Source organism: Numida meleagris, chromosome 6 (assembly GCF_002078875.1).
Source record: "Numida meleagris isolate 19003 breed g44 Domestic line chromosome 6, NumMel1.0, whole genome shotgun sequence".
Classification (NCBI taxonomy): Eukaryota; Metazoa; Chordata; class Aves; order Galliformes; family Numididae; genus Numida; species Numida meleagris.
The window spans coordinates 26,979,809-27,002,976 of record NC_034414.1 but is presented as its reverse complement, the minus strand read 5'-3'; the positions used below and the strand labels follow the sequence as shown (position 1 = coordinate 27,002,976).

The window sequence follows — 23,168 nt, the reverse complement described above, 5'->3', positions numbered from 1 at the left end:
AAATGGACACAGGTTCAGGCAATGCAGCTCAGCTGAGAGGCAGCGCTCTGACCTGCAATGATCCTAACCATCCTAACCCAGTGTCTGAAGCACAAATTTCTGCATGATTAGCAAAGTGTGCTTGTTTTCTTTTTGCTGTTGCTGTGTTGTTTTTTTTAATAATGTTTTAATGCAATTTACAATTATATTTTAAATTTTACTGGCAAATAAGCTAAGTATAGCCCTACATGCATGTGTTTAATGGAGTACCCTGAAAAAAAACAACCACAGCAAAGGAGGGACAGAGCTTGATGGCAGACTGCATTCTGCAGTTCAGTCCAAGACCTGGCCTGAAAAGAGCAGCACTCAACAGCAGTCAGCCCAACCGCACCCAGACAGAATGGAAACAACTGAACACGTAGCAGTTCTCAAACTGAAATTCCCCCCTCCTCTTCAGTCATCAGTGGAAAAGCGGTGTATGTATGCATAGAGGGAGTATTTTATTTATTTTGTTTACACACATATATATACACACAGAGCAATCCAGTGGCCTATGAAATCTCTTCCGGTCTATTCACGTGTACAAGCTTCCACAACAAGCTTACAGTACAAGTGAGAAAACAGATCATTTAACATACTTCTCCCCTGAAGGAAATTCTATTTCAGTGGAGTCAAACTCACAGCTTACAAACAGCATATTGGTCACAGAACCTTCAGCATTGCTCACAGGCATCAGAAATTAAAAAGCTGAAACCAGGCCAACAAAACAAGCAGGTATAGCAAACACTATTTGTAAAACATTTGACATTCTGCATTACTACCTACAAGCCAAGAAACAACAGGGAGAACTGTATTACCTAGACTCTTGGTCACTGGTGTATCAAGTACCAAATATACATCAATTATCAACACCATGTAAACCATCATTCTGGATCCAGTCTTCACCAGCCACAATATTAGTAACAGAGTGGCTCACAGAGAGGGCTGCTCATACAGATTTCTACAGGGTCTTCTATTCTACTCCTGCTAGTGCATGAAGATCAGAGTTATCTCATGAAAGCTGAAAATCAGTATCACCATTATGAAAAACAGGCATAACCAATGAAAAGATGCCTCAGAACCAGATCGTGCTGGTCATCTGCCTTTTAAAGGCAATGAAATAGTGCTCACAAACTATACAAGCTGCATGTAAGCTCTCCACCTGCTCCCATCCTTAAAAGCATGCTTTCTTTGCTCACTTACCTCCATGCATTTTGGGAACTTAAAGTTCAATTAACTTAAAACACAGACCAGGTGAGTAAGAGACAGATTGAAAGAGCATCTCAAAGTTACCCTCAAATACACACAGCAAGCTTGTGCAAGGCCTAAACGTTTGAAGGAACAAATAAAACTGCTGCTCGTTTTCCCAGGATTGGATTTTACGTATTTAAAATTTCAAAGTGACAAAAACAGGGACCTCTGGAGATCAATCACTCTGATGTCTAGTAAAGCAGTTTGCACAGGAAAGCATCCAGGAGGGCTCTGAATATCTCCGGAGGAGACTCCACAACCTTTCTGGGCAGCCCATTCCCGTGCTCTGAACCCTCACGGGAACCTTTTTTCTCACGTTCGAATGGAACTTCCTGCGTTGCAGTTTGTGCCCCTTGCCCTGTTGCTGGGCACAACCAAAAGAGCCCGGCCCCATCCTCTAGACACCTGCTGGCTGGATATCTGTAAGCACTGATAAGCTCCCCTCTCAGCCTTGTCTTCTCTTCCCCGGGCTGAACAGTCTCTCAGTATATAAAACCTACATCTTTGTTTGGGAGGAAGACAGTCAACATACTGTTCATGCTGTTTCTCCAGTTTCTTTTTCCCACCCACACCACCCCACCCCCCGTGTGATGCATTTTGCAGTACCATTAACCCTCCATTAGGAGGAGGAAGATTTGTACCACATGGTTGTTAACGCTTTGCCGTACAGCACCGGGGAGAAGACGGAGGCCACTACGCAAACCCGGCGGTAAGAAAAGCTTTAGCAGAGAGAGGTGTTTCCTTACGGCGAGCACGAAGCAACGGCAGCTACAACTGCGCGCTCCATGGCCCCTCGGCAGTCGCTGAGCAGTGGAGGTGCTCAGAGCCCTTCCTCACCCACTTGCCGCGTGCTTTCCTAGCTCTGATAACACTACTCAGCTAAACGCTTGCTGACCAGGAGAAAAAGGCTCAAAAATATATTTAAGCATTAACAGGTCCCCGAAGATCCACCACGGGACACCACGACTCCCGAGGCAAAGACACGCGTCCCTCAGGAGCCCCGCCGCCTCAGGGTTGCCCCAGCCCGCCGAGCAGCTTTTATATGTTTTTCCCGCCCAACTGCCTCCATGTCCCCGCCCCTCCACGAGAGGTGGGTGTCAAGCGGCGGTCTGTCCTTCTGCTATTCGGCGAGGGAGCTGTCCATCAAGCAGTAGTTCATGGGCGAGGGCCAATCAAACGCGTCTCTCGGGCCGAGCTCTGGCGCTCGGGTGGAAGCGGTGAGGAGCGGCGGAGGACGGCTGGCCGCGACCCCGCCTCAGGACACGGCCCGTGGGATCCGTCCCTCGCAGATCCGCGGGTGAGGGCCTCGGCCCGCCGGCTGCCAGGAGGTCCCTCCCGCTGCGGCCCGGAGGAGCGGCGCTGGGCCCGGGCCCGCGCGGGAGGCAGCAGGCCGCCGGCAGCCCCTCCGCTCCATCCGGGCTCTCCCGAACGCGTCGTGCGGGAGAGTTGGGAGCCGCCTCCGCGGCCGTGCTTAGCGCAGCGGCGGTGGCTGCCCGCGCCCTGCGGGGACGCGGCGAGAGGTGACTCGGTGCTCGCAGGAGCGGGTGCCGGTCGCAGCGTGCTCCCGTCGGGGCCCGCGGCGCCGCCCTGCCCGCTCGGAGGCGCGCTGCCGTCCTCCAGCAGGAAGCGTGGGGGCTGCGGCCGGGCCCTTCCAGGCACACAGCTCTCAAGTACGGATCGACGTTTGGCTTACAGGCAGAAATGGGGAGAAGCCACGGGGGAGGCAAAGAGAAGCGGGGGTGGGGCTACCGCAGGCACTGCCACCGCCCCCCCCGGCGCCGGAGACCCAATGGCAGTCACTGCAGCGACAGGCGAGTGCGTGCCGGGCGCGGGCCCGTGCGGGAAGGGGAGGGCTGTCCTCAGTGCCTGGCGGACGGTGCTTCTGGTGTGCTCAGCGAGAATGGCCCTGGGGCTACTGGGAGGGGGATCTCGTTGCTTCCCGGAAATTTATCGCGTGTTCCAACTTTAAAGAAAGATAGGCGCACACGCGCGTTGCCCCATTAGCTCCGGTTGAGTAAAAGGTTAGAAGTGGAAACGGCCCCTAATTCAGTGAGTGTAGAATAGAAAAGCGTTCTATTAACGAGTTCAATGTATTTTTTCTCCCACGGAGATCAAGTGCATTCTTTAAAAATTTCAAACTCGAATAGCTGAACAGCAAGAGAGCTGGTTGTAGAGTTCAATTCCATGCTCATTTTGTCTTCAATAACGCCTGACTCATAAAAAACGTTTTGGCCTAATGCTTTCAGGCTGACCTGTCTTAAAAGGTGAGCCTTGTACAAGTGATTCACAAGACATCCCAGTGGAATTTTACTCATCAATGTGGTGCAGTTACCCACTTTGCTTTTGTAACAAATAAGACAGAAAAATCTCTACTGTGATAGAGTTTTCCTTAAAGTTTTGTTTGGCTTGCATGTTTCAGAACCTCATCCGTGAACTTCCTGTCATAAAGGCAATGGCAAAATATTTTTGACCTGTCAACACTATTTTACCCCTGCTTCGCTCATTTACTTTAGGCTGTAAAAAGTTTCCATGCTTTCAAGATGGGATTTTCTTTTAAGCTGGGGCCATGGTAACATGTCCAGAATTAATCTTTTTCTAAAAACAGTTAGAGACATACAGGATCAGCAACTATCTCTAGCATTTTGGCAATAGTTAAGCCTTTTAAGATACCATTATCTCTACTGTCCATGAGAAGTTTTTAAGTTGAACACTTTTACTGTTCCTTTTTCATTGGTTAGTGTACAGTGATATACAGAGTATGCTTATCACAGACCTGAAAAATAGTGCTGTGTTAACATGATTAACAAACGGCTTTAAAGAGACTTTGCTGAATGGATGCGTAGGACAATTGTGGGTCTGTCTTGAAGGCAATACTTTTTTTTTTTAGGCCCAAAGAGGAGGATGCACACAACCCAGTGAATCCAGGCCCCAGCTGCAGTGGAAATCTTCCATCTTCCAGTACAGCACAGAACTCTGCAGTACCAGGTAAGAGACAGCATTTACTGGTCAAAATTCACTGTCAGTAGTATGTGTTTTAATAGTACGGTGTTAGAGGATGAATACAAGTGATATAAACTGAAAAGAAATATTTCTCTCTCTGGAAATCAATGATGTTTCTTTCATGTATGCATTGAAGATGTAATAAAATACATCTTTCAATAAAAACATTAAATAAGCAAAGAAAATAAGACAGCATATAACAAATGTATGATGTAGATTGAATTATTCAGCCTTTTAAAAGATGTATTATCTACCACTTTGGGGAAAAAAAGAAGCATTTCTATGCCTTCAGAGTATTTGTAATCTGTAAGACATAACGTCTGGTTAAGTGACCTGTTCATTCATTGTTAGGGAGTCAGCTGGCAGAACCAGAGTTCATACAGTAGCAGTGCTACAGATGACGTCCCATTTGCATTCTGGTTTTCTGACTCATTAAACATCCCTTGGAAAAGCTGAGCCTGTGGAAACATGCACGTCTCCACAGTAGGAGAGTCCTGAAACAGTGCTGGCTCTGTAACCTCTTAGCAGCAGAGAAAGCCAGAGTGTGAGGTGATCTTTTTCATATAGCTTCCTTTTCTGATCAAGAGTTTGTGAGCGTGTTAGGGAATAATACATATAAGCCAAACCATTTATTGCTGTGTAAGCTGATTCCATGCACTAAAGCAGTGTGCTTTTACCAACCTCGCTGATAACAGTCACTAACTTTTTTTTTTTTTGAGGTGAATAAACCTTGTTTTTGTTAAGGTGAATAAACCTTGGTTGTTTGTTGCCAAGCTGAGACATAAGGGATGATGACAATGAGCTGAATTGCAAGAAACCTCAAATGCAATTTGTAGTAATAGAAAAAGGTTTAAATAAAAACTCTTGAAGACGTTAATGTTCACCTTTTCTGAAGTACAATTCTGTATCTTCAGACAACATACTGCTATTTTACCTGTCTGTGTGAATTTGCCTGAGCACTGAAGCACTAAAACTAAATGATTCTCTCCTCAGTTCCTCTTTGGAAGGAGCTCCTGTATATTGTTTAATTGTACTCTTGCTTATACTAAAGTCTCTCCCAGTTGTTGAAGTAGTTTGTTCTGAGAGGGGAATTGCTTTGGTTTTGGGTGATACTTAATTGCCTTGTTTGTTTGGGACTGCCCTAACTAGCCATAACCTAGAGCATTCCATCATGGTTGATTCATAAAGAAAGATCATTTTTATTACGCAGCAAGCTGCTCTGCTTCTCTGAAGTATGAAGTCTGTGTGAAATTCACTTTGGTCACTGGTAGCATCCTTTCCATATCTGTGTAACAACCTTGCATTTGCAAACTATAAACTTTTTTCCTTTCAGTAGCTGCCATCTGTTCCCAGTCTGAGTAGCATGTGTGGGATCAGCCAGGGGCTGGAACTTTGAGCCGTGTGACTGACATTTCCATGAAGGTTGAGGCTGTTAAAGAGTAATAAATAAGCTTGGTCGTCTCTCTGATTTTGCTTTTTTTTTTTTTGCTTCCTAAGAACTGCCAGGATTTTACTATGACCCAGAAAAAAACCGCTATTTTCGCCTCCTGTCTGGACATAATAACTATAACCCACTCACCAAGGAGAGCATTCAGTACAAGGCAATGGAGACTAAAAGACTGAAACTCTTAGAAGAGGAAGAACAACAAAAGAGGGTATGTTCTGAGAAAGATTGTAATTAGCCTTTAGCATGCTCTGTCTTGGGATAGATGATAAGCTGACATCCTTCAGTTTTTTCCTATGGTGCTGTTCCATAAGCTGTCTGAAGAAACAAAAGTTTCTTTCTGCGAATTCTTTCTGAGAATGTATAGCTTTTGAAGTCTTTTGTTCGGTTGTTTCACACAGGAAGCAAGTTACTAAGTGAACAAACAAAAAAACTTGTAAAGAGACAGGAACTCTCAGAATAGCAAGTTATCTGGCAGTTACACTTGAGTCATGACATTGGATGCCTGGTTTCAAATCCCTGCTTTGGATTGACAAAGTGGGGTTTCAGTTGTAGGCTTTCTGTATGTTTAATAGATACATAGATTGTATGCCTAAACCCTGAGGAAAAGATTTGTTATTCTGTAACTCTGCACAGTACTCTATCATTCGCACTCCCTAGTATTTATGAAGTGCTCACGTGAGTAGTGCTATAATGGGATGGAAAGCACCACAGTAATAGCAGGGTAGCAAAGTCTTTGCCTACAGCAAATGAGAATGAGCTCAAATGCAGCAGACACAAGAATGAAGGAAAAGAGCTGCTTACCTCTGGAAGGCCTCAGGCATGCAGGGATCTCCAGTGAGAGAATCTCTTGCCTCTGCTGCCAAGCCTTAAATGAGGTCTGGGAAGGAGTGGATCCTGGCTCCACCCCTTCCGGTCAGTCAGGTGCATTGCTTGCACCTGAGCTCCCCTGGGCTGGCTCTGCCTTCCCACCAGGTGATCCATCACTGGCTCAGGCTGTGACTTGGCATTTCCGTTACAACATGAAATCTTAAAAAGAGATTAATGGAAAAGTAGTTTCACACTGCTGTAAGACTGCATGTTAATAGTAGTCCTGTGGTAATGGAGTTTTACTGTGTGATAAGATTTAGTGTGTTAGAGTGAAAGTGACATCACACCTCAAGGGGGTACTGTTGATGGTATCAAGCAAAAAACAAGAGCTATCTGTACTTATTCTAGCAGACCACGGAGATGGTTCTGGAATGTGCTTTGTAGACCTGAAACACTGTTGTACGTAGGCTAGTGGGAAAAGTTACCCAAATATTACTAACATCAAAGACTCATGGCCATGTTTGAATCAAAAACAAGCAAATAACTGAGTATGCTTTCATCTTATTCTATTCCAGAAAACGACAAGGGCTGGACTGAACTCATCTATGCTGTTACAGAAAAGGCAGCTAGGTTTGCTGAGCTCCACAAGTTACTGCAGGTACAATGATTTGAATTGTCTCCTGTTTGCTGTGTCAAGTTCTGCTGTTAGTACAACCATTCCTATCAGTTTTGTTTGTCTGTTTGCAATTCTCACTCTTCCACTAAGGACAGAGTAACATTTATACTGACAAAAAAACAGTATTTTTTAATAATCAGATTTCTAAAGTGATGAGAATTCAAATCTGAAAGATGCTTCCCAATCTCAGATGATGGGGATTTAAAACTTCCTGTTTTTTTCAGTATGTGCTCTTTTGCCACATTGTTCTGTATGAACACAGTGCAGCTTTTCTTTGGATCAACGCCCTTCAGCTGTTATGGACGTTTTCCCCTGGGTTAGAATCTCTGTGCTCAGATTCAATAACAATGTAGAAAGCAAATTAGTGGCTTGTTACGTTGTTCCTGCTACTGAAGATGTGAAGGGGTTCTAAAGATGGGATGAAATACCATGAATGTGGAAGATGCACAGGGGTTATATGGTTTCATGGGTTATATAAGTGAAATTGTAGCATGCTAGTTTTCAGGCATTTTATCTTCTGTGATTAAAGAGTTCTGGCTATCTTATCCAAAATTCTTTTCATTGGCATTTAACCTAGGCTTACCCAAGTTCTTTCTCTCCTCCCTCTCCAACTGCTTTTACAGGCTGGTCCATGAACTAAAAGTGAACTGCATGCAGAGGAGGAAGATAGAAATTCACAGTCCAGATTCCTCGGTTGCTGGAACCAACAATTTTAAAATAATTGTGGTATGTTACAAGAACTAAAGATAAATCTTTAGGTTAAAAAGAGCCTGTCTTCAGTGAAAATTGAGGATCTTTTAATCAAATCTCATAGGTCAAATTTTGCTTTCAAAGATACCTTGTCCCTGTTGTGTCAGTTCTCAAAATCTGAGCTATGTAGTTTTTAACACATAGGAAGAGACTGTTCCTTTCCTAGAGAGGAAAATGATCAAAAGCTTGGAGATATAAGTGATTTGTGGAGCTGACCAGTGTATTCTATTGGAAATAAACAGGAACCAAGTGGATAGTTACTGCGGTGGCTTTTTGAATGGGAAAATGAGGAAAATGAAAAAGGAATTTGGGGAGTAACCACCCTATGGTCTAGGGATTTTGTGCAATCCATCAGTAATGATTTTACATCTCATGCTATAAAGGCAGTTCCTACTGTTTTTGGTTGCAGTGTGTATACAGCAAAGGTCACTGGAGCAAGTAGCTTCCATTAGTCTATGTAGAAAGATCTGCAGGAGAGAGAAACAGAGCACTGCATAGATAGCTGAAGCCAAAAGGGAGTTGGAAACCTATTGTCACAAAAGAAAAGCTGAAATATAGCACAATCCTTTTCGCTGTGATTTGATCCAACACAAGGAGAATCTCCTACAGCTGTGCAGTGTAGAAGAATTCCGTATTCACTTTTTACAAGTGAATACATTTCTTTCTTTCTTTGAGTCCTTATTAACGAGAGGAAGTGTCTGGTATAATTGGAAAGAGTATTTATTGTTGGTTAAGGATTAAATATTTCCTTACTGATATTTTTTTCTGTGCACTCATAAAAAGAGGTGTTGACCACTGTTTTAAAGGTGAATAGAAAGTTGATGGTGTTACAGGCATCAGAATTAACACATTTCTTCCTTTTTGACATAATGCAGCCACCCCAAGCGATTATTTCCGGTAAGTTTCCACTAAGTGCAACAATGCTTCTGTTTTACAGGCAGATGTTGCTTGTGAGCGAATATTCACTGTGAACGACGTAGAGCACGGAGGATGTAAATATGGTATCATCAACCTCAGTGGTTTGGGGAAAGAGTCTCTCACTGTGGAGATGTACGACAACCTCTACTTCACAAACCGCAAAGTACTGTGCTCTGTTCCTGCTTCCTTCACTTGTCACATTCACAAAACACTATTGCTTGGGAGGCACAGGTTAAAAACATGAGGGTTGGGAAGGGGATTGATAGGAGAGAATGGAAGAATCTAGCAGTGTGATGTTTGGATAAACACAGAATCACAGTAAACTCATCTCTGATAGTTGTGAGTACCAGCAGTAGTTCTCCAGAATGCTGTGCTACCACTGGAACAGAAGACCTCGCAGAAGTACCACCTTCCAAGGATAGTGCTTACTTCAGAGTTATGTGTAGCCGTAGCTGACAAAACCATGTTGAGAAATACACAAATTCATATGCTTCTTTCTTAAAAGTAATTTTGGAAAAATGTATTTGTCCCTGAACATGAAGAATATTTAAAACAGACTTTTGTAATCTCTTCATGCTCAGATCTTTTAAGGATGATCCTTTAAATAATAGGATATGCTTGATGCCTCAGTCTATATCTGGACAGACGTCTCAATACTGCCCTCTCTCCTGTGCATTTAAGAGGTGTATAAGGCTAAAATACCTGTATGCCACTGCTGTGCTATTTCGTGGGCTGTGGAAGTGTGCCCACTGCATAGTTTCGTATCATCTTTGCATGGAAATGCCCTTTCATGAATTGAGTAAGAGGTCTACAAAAATAGTATGTCTTCTTGTGTCTGAAGGTGAATTCTGTGTGCTGGGCATCATTGACTCATCCAGACTCTCATGTTTTATATCCTTTTAAAAAAGCAAAATTTCAGTTCTGTTTTTACTATTCTGCATCATACTGCACAGAGCAGCTAATTTTCAGGAAGACCTCTTATGTATAGCTACTGTAAAAATATTGCTTTCTGGAAAACAGGGAAATTTCTAAAAGACTGCAAGTTGTTGGATGTTGTGCGACAGATGCATGGTGCTGTTACGGATGTATATAGTATTGTTCCAGTGCAGTAAAAGGCAAAAGACTACTTTGCCTGCCCCGGAGACTTGCCAGTTCATTAATAGTGCAGATGCCAAATCAAAAATGATCTAATGAGTAGACATCGATTGGGCAACAACAAAAGAGAGGTTTATGGCAACTAACTTTCTCTTCTAAGAACTGGAATGCTCTGAAGCAGGTTTGGTTGGTTTCTACTGTAAACCATCCTCGTATTGATTGGGGGAAGATGAAAATGGCAGGAATTCATTGGCATTGTGTTCTGCAACTCTGAGAACACGTTCTGCAGATTTGTCTCAAAAGGCAGGCTGATAGTAGAGTAGAGGAGGCAGCAATGGACAAGGCAGAGTCACAGAAGAGAAGAACAAAAGGGGGTTTAAAAGTGGGAGATGGCAGGCAACAGAAATGCTATTAAAGTGCCATTAAAAGTGGCTAGTAAAAGAGAAAATGAAAGAAAACTTAGATCTATGTCATGGCTTATGGGAAAAGCCAAACAATTCAGAACTGGTCCAGAAGGTGGCAGGAATTCATCAAGCTTGCTTTGAGATGGTTAAGAGTTGGGGATAGTTAGCTTATTCAGTGCTTTCCCCTAGTCACATCACAGATTTAACCCACCAAACTTGAAAAGCAGCTTTCAAAAACAGTTTATGCCAGCTCTAATTTTTAGGAAGTATTTAATGAAATCTAAATTGACTTTTGATTCCTTAATCATAGAATCATAGAATTAGCTAGGTTGGAAAAGACCTACAAGATCATCCAGTCCAACCATCCACCTACCACCAATAACCCCACTAAACCATGTCTCTCAACGCTATATCTAAATGTTTCTTGAACACCTCCAGGGACGGTGACTCTACCACCTCCCTGGGCAGCCCATTGCAGTTCCAGACCACTCTTTCAGAAAAGCAGTGTTTCCTAATGTCCAGCCTAAATCTCCCCTGGCGCAACTTGAAGCCATTCCCCCTCATCCTGTCGCTAGTTACAAGAGAGAAAAGGCTGACCCCCAGCTCACTACAACCTCCCTTCAGGTAGTTATAGAGAGTGATGAGGTCTCCCCGAGCCTCCTCTTCTCCAGACTGAACAATCCCAGCTTCCTCAGCCACTCCTCATAAGGCCTATGCTCCAGACTCCTCACCAGCTTCATCGCCCTCCTCTGAACACGCTCCAGGGTCTCACTGTCTTTCTTGCAGTGAGGGGCCCAAAACTGGACACAGTACTCAAGGTGGGGCCTCACTAGGGCTGAGTACAGAGGGAGAATGACTTCTCTACTCCTACTGGCAAGACTATTTCTGATACAAGCCAGGATGCCATTGGCCTTCTTGGCCACCTGGGCACACTGCTGGCTCATGCTCAGCCGAGAATCGACTAATACCCCCAGGTCCGTTTCCTCCACACAACTTTCCAGCCACTCTGCCCCAAGCCTGTAGTGTTGCCTGGGGTTGTTGTGGCCAAAGTGCAGGACCCGGCACTTGGTCTTGTTGAACCTCATCCCACTAGCTTCAGCCCAGAGATCCAGCCTGTCCAGATCTTTCTGTAGGGCCTTGCTACCCCCAGGCAGATCGACACTTCCTGCCAGCTTGGTGTCGTCTGCAAACTTACTGAGGGTGCACTCAATGCCCCCTCAGTAATATACGTACCGCTTTCTCCAATCCAACTCCATGCAAAATAGTTCTGTATCAATGCAGTGTTATCAGCATGTAAAGCTGAGAAGAATGATCCATGTAGGTCCTATAGGTTTTTCTTATCTGTTGAAAGATGCCTTAGTATCTCTCTCAGTCTTGCCTTTCTGGTAGTGAAAATACAAAACCTGAAATTGGAGTTCTTTCTAGCTCATTCCTATGAAAGAAAGGAAGTCTCAAGACTTAACTGTAAAGTGTAAGGCACAATAACGTTCTTGGAAGATGTTACTGAAGGGGAAGTATTGAGAGCTACAGCTGTGTCAGAGCATCTTACCCTTCCCAGCTATAAATACTATGCAGCCTTTTCCATTTTAGGGAGAAATCTTTGTTTTCCTTAACTCACTCCAGCACGCTGTGTCTCATGGGAATTGCAGAAACTCCAGGCTGTGCCAGTCTGCTTCCAGCATCATTGTTCAGCAGCACTAACCCAGGTAGGGTGTTGTTTGTTTTTTTTTCCCAATTTTGGATAACAGTTAAGATATGCAAACGGTACAAAGGAAAGATCATGTCCACACTTCAGTAGTTGATGGGACTATTGTATTATCGTAAAAATGCAGAAAGTTTGGAGCAGAATAAGAAATGAACAGATTAGATAACTCACCTTGATAATTAATTAACAAGCAGTATTCAAAGCACTAGTTTATTTTTAACTGCTGCTGATGTAGTACTTGAGTTTGGCAGGAGAACACCTCACTTGAAAGTAAACATTTGAGATTATTCATATGAGTAGTTTGGCCTTTAACTAACACACAGAAGCTGCACACAAGAAGTACTCAAATTTCCTTATAGACTATCCAGTGTCACTGCAGGATACTTTATCATAGTAGCTACTCAAGTGTGCTCAGTAGATTAATCATAGGTGGAAAGCTGGTAAAAGTCTCAGCCCATGGCTCCTTGTACAGCACTAGACATCATTCTTAGTTCTGTATCATTCTTAGTTGTGTATAAGCATGACTCATTTAGTGAATCCTATGTTTATAGAACAAAAATATTACATGTTCTTGGGGGCAGCAGCTGTGCATATAGCTTCAGAACATACTGTACAGTCTTCTAACCTGGTGTTCTATTCAGACATGATCAGTTAAGTTTATACAGATTAGATCTGTATCTGCGCTAGAAGAGTATGGACCCATTTTAAATGTTTAATGTCATGCTATTTATGGAGCCTTGGAGAAGAGAAAAAAAAGGGGGGGATGGGGGAAATGATGCATAGAATTAGTGTGAACTTGAAAAGTCACCAAAGATGAATGGCTACTAGGCCAGTGTGCTCTGTAAAATATTTTAAAGCCTGCACCAGTCAGGTACCCCTCGTTATGCCAAATTCCTTCTGTCTAGTATTTTCTATTGACTTTATGTATTTCTAAGTGTCCTGCCTTTTCGCAAACTCCTGAATTCTTGTTTTGAGGGAACATTGCTAAATAGATACTGTGAGCAAAGTAGAACTTAACCCATCTGAAACATGGTTTTAGACATAGAATCATAGAATTGCTCAGGTTGGAAAAGACCTTAAAGTTTATCAAGTCCAATCACAACCCAACCATACTACTCTAACATGTCTTCTGTTCTGCCTGATATCTGTAAGATCATGGCAGACATGCCATAAAGTAAATGAAAACTGAGCACTTCAAGCATGTGAGTTGGTAGACCTACACAAGCAACAATCAAACCTGTTTGATTGTTAAATCAAACAATCAAACCTGTTACTTAAACCTGCTTCAAAAACAGAGACAGCCCAGGAGAATCAGTTGTAGAATCAATCAAGGAAAAGATTATACTACTTTGGTTTTTTTCTTTCCTGTATGGGTTTGGTTGGTTTTTCTTGTGGTTTGTTTTTTTAATTCTTCTATCTTCACTGTTGATGGAACTTATAAATTAGGCTTTAGCTAGACTATAGCTTCTGAAGTCTTCAAAAAATTGCTTTCTTTGTGGAAGTGTTATTTTTCTCTTCCCTGTTTTTTTCCTGCCGTGAAGAAATTTCACAGTCTCTCAGTTGTGTATATAGATAGAAGAGTATAAGTCTTCAGCTTACAGTCATGAAGTCCCACTTTTGTTTCTTGCATCTTGAGTAGCACAGGGATATTAACACCGTCTCTGCTTCCAATTATAACATTCAAAGTAGAGAAGTCCAGAGAAGCGTTCTGAGTTATCCTGTCCTTACATTTTATGGATGTTCCATGGGTTGTTCATTTCTCCTAGGAGATCGACCTGGAATGCTGTGCAGCTTCAAGATATCTACGGCCTGGTCCTGTGCTTGGTGCCTGAATCCACAAGCAGACAACTGCTTCAGTACAGGTGATCTGCAAGGCTAGCAACCACTTTTACCTCTGGCAAAGGCTTCTTGCATAAATCTCCCACCTGCTACTCAAATTACAACTAAACAAATATAACGTCTCCTTTAGGCCTGACACGACGAGTTCTTGTGACCAACGTAGTGACAGGGCATCGACAGACATTTGGAACCAGCAGTGATGTGTTGGCACAACAGTTTGCCACCCAGGTACAAAGAAACATAACACTTTTTTTTTTTCAGAGCACTGACATTAGTGGTCTTTCTGTACTGTCTGTGATGGGACTCATCATGTTGTACATAAGGTTATGACTACAATTATTGTTCCTTAACAGAGGTGAGATGGTCTGATGCTGGCACACAATGTAATAGCAATGAAAAAATAAACTGATTTCAGTCTGTGGCAGCAGGGTAATTTTTGTTAAACATTCAGAGATAAAAAGGAAATGATAGAATTAGAAAGTGCACAGTAATAATGCACTGTAGGATTGTTTTGTTTTTGCCAAATGACCTAATTTCATTAACACTCAGTTTATTGTCTTCATCAAGAAGAAAACTGCTATAAAATTCTAATTGACTTGTAAACAAAGACTTAGAGGGGTCAAATTGGAACATGAGAATTCCAGTTCCTAGTCTGCTGTTGTGTTAGACTAAATTCCTCCTAACCTTGCTGAACTTCTACAGCAGAGGTAAATAAGTGAGGTTTGAATGGACCTAACAAGTTAGCTCAAAATGCTGCAGTAAAAATTCTGGTTCTTAATGCCTATGTTAACAAAATAATTTCACAAATGCACCAGAGAGCTCAAAACCTCAACATAGCTACTTTCTGTATAACTTGTACATCCTTTCAGATGTTACACAGTATACCACTTTCTTTTGGATTATTCCAGACCCCAATGCTGTACAATGGCTGCCGTTCAGGTGAAATTTTCAGCATTGATGTACGTCAACGCAACCGAAAGGGCCAGAGCTGGAAAGCAATTCGTCTCTTCCATGACTCAGCAGTTACATCTATTCGCCTTCTTGAGGCTGAACACTACCTTATGGCATCAGATATGGCTGGAAAGGTATGGTTTTATTGTCTTCAGGATATACCATCCCTTTTAGTATCTGGGCAGTAACGAGTGCTTACCCCAATCCTGAAGATGGATGCCTGTTCTTGACAGAGTAATGTGGAACTGGGTGGTAGTTCTCCACTTGGGTCTTTGCCCCTCGCTACTAAGATCCAGTTATTTACCAGCAATTGAATGATCTCTACTCTGTTAACATGCTCTTTGGAACAATTTTTTTTCATCTTGCAGATAAAACTGTGGGATCTGAGAACAGCAAAGTGTGTGAAACAGTATGAAGGTCATCACAATGAATACGCTATTCTCCCTTTGCATGTAAATGAGGAGGAAGGACTTCTTACAGCTGGTGGGTTGACTTTTTCTCTACTACTTGTAAGTGCACGGCAGTGATTTTCTTATCCTGGTGCAGTGTTTCTTATATACAGATGTTGAAAGCTGTAAAGCTGGTAATTCTTTAAAATTCAGCAGAAATTTACCTTTAGACATACTATAATCAACTACGAAAAGTAAAATAAGATGTTACAGATGCACATCTACTGTAATCATTCTTGTGTTGCTTTCAACTATGTCTAGGAAAAGTCCCTTTATCCCTTCCCCACTGTGGTTCAAGAGTAGAGAAGAAAATACTTTAAAATGAAGGTCAGAGAAGCAATGCATTAACAAGAGACTTGAAGTAGTATTTTTATACAGAGACTAAAGACCATATATAGGTTTCTCTGATGCTAAAGGGGATAGTGTGGCAACAGAGCAAAGCTTGTAAGCAGAACTCCCTGTAAATTGTCTGTCACTTGGGCTTGTTATGAATATACACAGCTACAATTTGAGACTTTTTTTTCCAAAAAGGAAATAAAACAATAAAAGAAGCAAAATCCCTAAATCTTCATACTATGGCTAGGTTTCTTAAGGTCACTGTAAACATAGTGATCTGTTCTCCTTGGATTTTTCAGTAAGCGATGGAATAATGAAAATAATTCAATAATTTTAACAAGCTGAGTTTCTCTCCACTTTGTTTTGCTCAGGAGCTTGATAATGAGGAAAGCATTCTTAACTGCTGATTTACCATACCTTTTATTGCCTCATAGGAAATGCATATTTTTTCTTCTTTTGCAGTATTGAGTTTTATAAAGTATTGATAAGCACTTTGCCTGTAGGGTGTGTAGAAACAGTCAATTTATTTCCCCATACGCTACCTTCAGCCACTGTGATGAAAATCTTGCAGAGCCACAGAAATTATTTCTGGTGTGATGCTGACCGCTGATGTCCTTCCTTTCCAGTTGGTCAGGATTGCTACACCAGAATTTGGAGTCTCCAAGATGCCTCTCTGCTTAGAACCATTCCTTCTCCCCACCCATCCTCCAAAGATGCTATTCCCAGTGTGGTGTTTTCTTCGAGACTTGGGGGTAGACGAGGAGTTCCTGGCTTGCTCATGGCTGTCAAACAGGATCTTTACCACTTCTCCTATAACTGACACCACTGATACTCTCTTCTGACCCAGTCTATAAAGCTGCTAGCCTATACCTGACTTGAGAATGTTTACACACATCACCATGTTGTTGCGTAAATACATGCCACGTTTGCATCTGCTTTACCTGAGAAATTCTGGATTTCCTTCAGCAGGTTTGGCAAATCTTGCTGTATACATCTCAGGCACCTTGTTAATAAAAGCTGAATGCTGATTAATGTCTTGTTGGCTGTCTCTAGTGCTCTCTCAAACCCCTGCAAGCACAGAGCCTACTGCATGCTAGGAGGAGGCCAGGAAGGCATCAAGCAGCAAAAACAGTTTCCAACAGAAGCAGGAAAGGGAGGACCTGCAGCCTGTGCACATGCAGAGGTTAGGGATAGCGATAACTGTCAGAACCCTAAAGAGCTACTATTCTGCCACAGCAGGCTAAGCAATCCTTATCCCTGCACTCAAAATCTTCACCACCATCCTAGGCATAGTGTCGTGGTATCTGGCTTTTGTGTTTCTCAGCAGAAATTCTTCACCTAAAGCTTTTAGCCATAGGAACACGTTTAGGAACTGCACCTATCACCTTCATCATGATGGACCATCAGTTCCACTCCACCTCACACTGGTGCACATACAGGGAAAGCTCTTAAGCTCTGAGGAGAAGGAATACTGGCAGTTCAGCAAACCGTTCAATCAGGCACAAAAAAGATTTTTCCCCAGTGGCTGCCTGCGTAAGCTGCAGTGTGAGCACAGTACTCACAGTTGTCAGGAATAAGGCACTGGCTTGTGGCGTGAGCCTTCTAAGCATGCACTGAATTTGTGTTGCAGCCTACCCCTCCCTCTGCATCCCTGCTAGTGGCCTGAGCTCACTGAGCACGCTTCATGAGTGTCTCTGGCTTGGCTTCCTCCAGAAAGGAACTGAGTTCAAGTAGCTCTGCAGTGCAAGTCTAATACAAGAAGATTCCCTTTGCAAGTGCTATGCAAACTTGAGCCTAGACTGAAATTTCTAGGTTTTTTTTTTTGTTTGCTCATTGGTTTCCAATGCGTTTCCCCCTTGAAGTGAATTTGGATAAGGGAATTACGCAGAAGTGTCACAAAGGGTCCTGCAGTGCTCCACATTCAGTTCTCCCATCCTCACATGACCTTCAGGCCAAAGCAATATGCTATTCTGGGAAACTCTCTCAGCAGCTCCTATTGCTCAATATACTTCATTTTTTCTGCGGTTATCTCCTTGCATTTATACTTTCTTACCCATTAATCAAAACAGAAGACAAAAAGTTATAGCAGGAAAACTGCCTCATGGGAGCAGCATGAATATATTCTACATTAAATATGTGTTGCTAGGGTACTTAAGATGCAAGATAAATCCCAGCAAATGCTCGACACCGTTTCTTCCCTGAGTATAAGTTCAAAATCCTCTAAATTTTCCTTGTATTCCATTAACAGCCAGCTTCCCTTCTCTTGACAGCTATGGCTCCCCTGATACACCTGGCTTTAGCATTTCTCTGCAGAGCGTTTTTTTCTTTCCTCACAATGTGGAGCAGATACTGCTTGCAGCTTACTCTGTGCTGCCACTTCTTTCTACAGAACATGTTCATAAGGCTAAGGGTCCCCATGCTAAGTCTAAACTCACACCAACTGCAGGCTTTTCCTATCTGTTACATCTTCGGATAAGCAAGAGACCAGCTTGGCTAGCGTGGTCACTGATCATCCTGGCTTGCCTTTCTTTTCAATTTGAGAAAACCTTCTGCAATTTGTCTTGTTATAATCACTTGGGATATTTTCTGTTGCATGCTCAGCAATTACTACATGCAGCACAAGTTTCAGAACTATTTGCATTGGCTCAGTTAATAACGTATGCTGCAACAAAGCACCTGTTCAGGAAATAAAACTGTAACTAACCCGGTCCCATTGCAAACTCCAGATGTTTGCATCTAACAATCAACTCAGAGTTGGGCAGGAACATGCTTTATATTGATATTCTTACTAGCAAACACAAGGGATCCAAACACTTGCAAGTAGCAAACCACAATAATCATGAACTCCCTTTATTAAGAACTAATTCCAGAACGTCTAATTAGCATTTAAACTCTTCAGTGTTCTTAACACCAGTAGAATCCGCTCTGCAAGAACAAGACCCTGCAATAATCATGTCCAGTTACTGTGGGAAACACAAGCAAAGAACTGTGGCAGAAAGGCATCTTATGTAACTAAATACAGTTTATTTTCTTTGCTCCTTTTTAGCCAAAGCCAGCAAAACAAAAAGATACTCAATTGCTTTCTGTTGTTTCCAGGAACCAAACGTGCACACGTCCCTGCAAACCCATTTTTTAACCAACTAGTGCTTTCGCAGCCAATGCATCTAATGAAGCCTGCAAAAACAGCGTGAAAAGAGAGGGGAAGAAGAGTAAAAACCAAGGTAATTTGGCTTCAGTAACAGACAGCAAGCAGCATGCAGGCACTGGTTGATGTATTAAAGTCAACCATTTATTTATTATGCAGGAGTAGCTAGGCCCCTAAGGTACCTTAACAAAAATAACCCTGCACCACCCTCTCTCCAGCTCCAGTATCAAAATATCCTATTTCTTTGTCTCAGCTTCTCTGCAAGCACCAGATCTAGTAGAAAACTTTAGAGGCCAACCTTGCATGTTTCATCTATCAGACACAATTTGGCTCTTTTTGCTCACTGTAGTAAAGCTCAGAGTGGACAACCAGGCACTCCTCATGGACCATACCTGACTGACAGATTATAGAGAAAAAAACTTCAGGGCTGAGAAAGAACAGCACTGACAACCCTGAACACTGAGCATCTTCAGGCTTCTCCCACTAGAGCCCACAGCTGCTAGGACATCTCACTGGAGACATGCTACATCTTAGGAAGAGGAAAAACTCTTCCTCTAGAAAGCTTACCAAAACCAGCTATCGAACAGTGTTCATGTCCTGATCTAGCTGCTATTGTTTCACACATCCTAGTTACCTGCATTCAGCCAAACACCAGATTGTTTATGCAGTTCAAGGGCTTAGCACCAGGCACAGTGAGGTTCCAGCAGGCTCCTACAGAAAATGCAAGGCCTAGAAAATCAAGGTCATGCTGTGCTTGTCACCTCCCTCAAGCCAAAGTACAGGGCATTATTGACTCTTTCCACAGTCAAGCTAACATTTTACTTTCCAGTTGTTGTGCACAGCCCTTTACAGCGATTCCTCTCTTGGGAATTCCCTCTCCAGTTTAAAGCAGGATGGGATCTGGCTGCTCTGTCCCTCCTTGGTGAAAGAGCAGCAGCATTTTCCTTGTTCCCTGCCTCCAGAGAAAGAACAGCTGTTTTTTGCAGTGAGAGTCCTCCAGGATGTGAGAGATGAAGAGGAACTGGGCTACCTTTTTGCACTAAGAGCAGAAGTATGACATGGACAACAGCCTCGCCATGCCATTCCTTCCTGTTCCATTGCAGTAAAGTACTTTAACAAATGATAAAAACTTGCAGTTTGCCAGCCCCTCATCACCATGATTGTTTTGGAAGCCACAGACTCTTACCCTTGTTATTTCATATACCACACTCCTGTTGTCATCTCTCTCCACCCTTTTAAAACTCTCTAGGTCACACACAGTGAGCTTAGATTTAACAGGTAGAAACTTGCACTTCTCTAAGTTCAAGTGCCTAAAGCAGGGAAGGCATTCACTTTCCGGTCTTCTGGGGCAGTGGTAAGGGATTATCATCCTGTTGTCCCCAGTTTACTGAAATACATGGCTTCATGGCCATCCTTCCTCTACTATCTTGATTAATGCCAAAATTAAGAGGCTAAACTAAGCCACTTATCAGTCAAAATTCCACTCTGGCATTTTTACATTTTGAGTTCAACTGTGACCTATTCTAATAGCAGCAGAAAATAAAGCATTTCTTGCAAGGAGATGGGAATTTACACCACAATGTATAAGCAGTCTACAGGAGCATCTAGATGCTCGTTTACAGCTCCTTCCAGAAAAGTTATAATATGGTAGCAGACAATTCAGGTTGTGTCCCCAAATCTTGAACTGTTGGTAACTACCCGCACGCACTCTCTGTGAGCTGAATCAGTCAACATCAACCCAAAAGAATTTTCAAGACGTAGGATTCTGGGGAGAGCAGCTAGGGGTTGAAAGATGGTGGAGTGGGTAGTTTAAAGCATTTTACAACTAGCTTCATGTTTCAAAAACAGAAGCCATGGCACAAAGCAGAGAAACCACTGTAGGTGAAGTCTGAAAATATAATCAAGATCACTTGGCCTTTTCTTGTTCAAACAGCTTCTTTCCTATCTGCAGTTCTATCATTCTGATACCACATTAGCTTTCTGATTATCACAGGATACTGCTGATTTTGAAAGCCCTCATAGTAGGTCCTATTTATTTTGGCATTGCCATGATTTCATTGTTGATCTGCCTGCACTGAGAACAAAAATCTTCTATGACATACGCTGCTATGTGCTGTGCTGACAGAATATACGTGTTGACATTGCTTTACCAAGAAAAAGTGCTCAGCTAAAGCAATAGGGAACAAAAAACAGACGGCTCGATCGCTTGTCCAAATCACTCTCTGTTCTCAAACTACTGGCAAAGGCATAGCTGTTAGTGCCAAATTCTATTACAGCCATCAGTGATAAATTAAATGCAAGGACAAAGCCACAATATGTGGCACTGTCTCAACTGAAAACATCAGTTGACAACAAAATACAAAAACAAGAGGCTGCAAAATCTAAGTGAGACAGTAGTATTTAAATCTGGTTATGGCTGGTTATAGTGGAAGCAAAAGGAGAAAAAGTCTGTATCAGCAGGTGGGAAGCCAGAGTCCTGCAATATTCAAGCCCAGGCTCTCCAGATCAGTGAGGGGAATGTCTCAGCACAGCCACAGCAGACAGGCAGCCAGCATAAATACCAGGCAGACCTAATATCATGAGCATTCATTTCAACAAATAAGCTATTGCTGACATCAAAAGCCAGTGATATCATCACTTTTACCTTAACACAACCAAAGGTCCAATTCACGAGTGACACAACAGGGAGCATACGTGATACAATGGAAAACTTCAGCAAGTGCAACCTCACTTGTGAGGAACTGGGCAAGAGGATGAATGAGCAGAAGATACAACAGAAAATAAATAATTATAAAAGGGTGAAAGACAAAGGTAATTCTTCTTTCTTGTGCAAGACCTCAGCAGCAGCTACATGCCACAGCTCTGCTGTTCTGCCAGCTTCTTCCCTTGCTGCAAGTCTCAGGTACACTTGGTATGCGTGTAAGCCAGGTCTGGATCAAAGGTTTCAGGTAGATACTCTAACTGAAATTGTGCACATCTGTATGAAGCTCACATATCTGCTTCACAGGAGACAGAAACACACCACTTGTTTGAAGGTGAATCTTTGTGCTGAACTGGCATAGATAACTATAATGGAAACAAATCCATCAGAGCAATCACATCAAACGTTTCTCCCTCTGCAAACCCTGTCCTCTTTTGTGGTACTTAATTACTTTTCACTTGGCTGCACTATCAGGAGAGTTTCGCACATCAGTTAATTCACATGATTCTTATTTTAATGTTTTTTTTCAGAGCATTTTCTAATCAGAAGAGGTGCAGATGACGTTTGATCTACCAATATGACATCGTTCTTCTGGCAAAAGATTTACATCAGACTGTCTAATCATTCTGTAACTCAGAACATGCTTTTATCGTGCCACATCCCAGACCAATTGACTTCATTATCGTCCCAGTACAGCGTATTCTAACTACTGACATATGAACATTGCAGTGAACTCCATTTGATAAAAATGACACATTACCATCCTCTCTGATGGGAATTTAATGGTAAATCATTAATTCGTCTTTGGTGAGATACACAATGATCTCCTGGAAATTTCCTGGAAAACAAGCCCTTCCCATCCCTACCCTTACACTCCTTACGCATGGGTTACATTGAAGTATCAGACCTATCTCATAACACAGTAATGGCATTATGAAACACTCTTTGTTAGGGCTTTTGCAGTGCTCCAAGAAGGCTGCTGTCAAGTGCAGACATTTTGCAAAGACTCACTCTGGTTAGGTGCTCCCAATACTTCTGCAAGCAAAGCCTGTCTCCTAGTAGTTCATGAGTACAACTGTCATGTTTCTACTGCTAGCATTAACTTTTGTCTTCAGGCAGTCCCACTTCAAGCACAAGATGCTCCCCTGTTAAATACTTCAGTGATCCCCACCTCACCTCCAGATTTCTGTTGACTAAGTTTCCTGTGGAGCTTGCTGTCCAGAGACACCATTTAGAGCCCTTCTGCTTATAAAATCATGATAATCCTAACATGTTAATACCACATAGGGTTGGGCTTTTACATGCATCTATCCCCTTTAAATACCCATATTCTATGCTCTGTTTACTCACAGCACCCAATACAAGTAGAGTAAGGAAAAGCTCTTGTCTACAGAAAACTGCAGTGAGCTTAAACCTCACAGATATTTTTCTCCTCATTTTGAGAAACAAAGAATAAAACCCAAACAATCCTCTCAATATTTTCCAACCTGCTGCAGGTTAAGCACAACAAAAAGATTTTGTTTCGTTGAGCAATGGCATAAAAGATTTAGCTTCAGGATAATCAATCAAGAATGGACACTTCAGGTTGCTAAAGTAGCATACAGACTAAAAATGTTAAGACAATATGTCCTCTTAGACTGAGCAGTAAATCTATTTGTGACATGGAAAAACAAAAT

At 42.4% G+C, this 23,168-nt stretch overlaps 2 protein-coding genes across 10 annotated transcripts in view; one reads left to right on the top strand and one right to left on the bottom strand.

Moving 5' to 3' along the window:
* DPF3 (double PHD fingers 3) overlaps positions 1–2,106 on the bottom strand; it is a 200,009-nt gene extending 197,903 nt beyond the window's left edge. Inside the window, exon 1 of the mRNA XM_021401592.1 lies at positions 2,016–2,106. The gene's annotated coding sequence lies outside the window, so the exon portion shown is untranslated. The remainder of the gene's footprint in view (positions 1–2,015) is intronic.
* On the top strand, positions 505–22,374 carry DCAF4 (DDB1 and CUL4 associated factor 4). 9 transcript variants are annotated; one of them, XM_021401552.1, is made up of 14 exons: positions 2,000–2,566; positions 2,965–3,080; positions 4,157–4,254; positions 5,767–5,924; positions 7,099–7,181; positions 7,823–7,925; positions 8,887–9,030; positions 9,709–9,758; positions 11,993–12,072; positions 13,838–13,933; positions 14,041–14,138; positions 14,819–14,995; positions 15,230–15,344; positions 16,273–16,678. In XM_021401552.1, the coding sequence occupies exons 1-14, from the start codon at positions 2,312–2,314 to the stop codon at positions 16,464–16,466; spliced, it is 1,767 nt and encodes a 588-aa protein (XP_021257227.1). In that variant the 5' UTR covers positions 2,000–2,311; the 3' UTR covers positions 16,467–16,678. The 9 variants fall into 9 exon arrangements, with proteins under 9 accessions (XP_021257231.1, XP_021257227.1, XP_021257223.1 ...); XM_021401551.1 differs by lacking the exon at positions 16,273–16,678 and adding exons at positions 18,743–18,867; positions 22,023–22,374 and having other exon boundaries at positions 2,286–3,084; XM_021401553.1 differs by having other exon boundaries at positions 2,286–2,566; positions 2,965–3,084.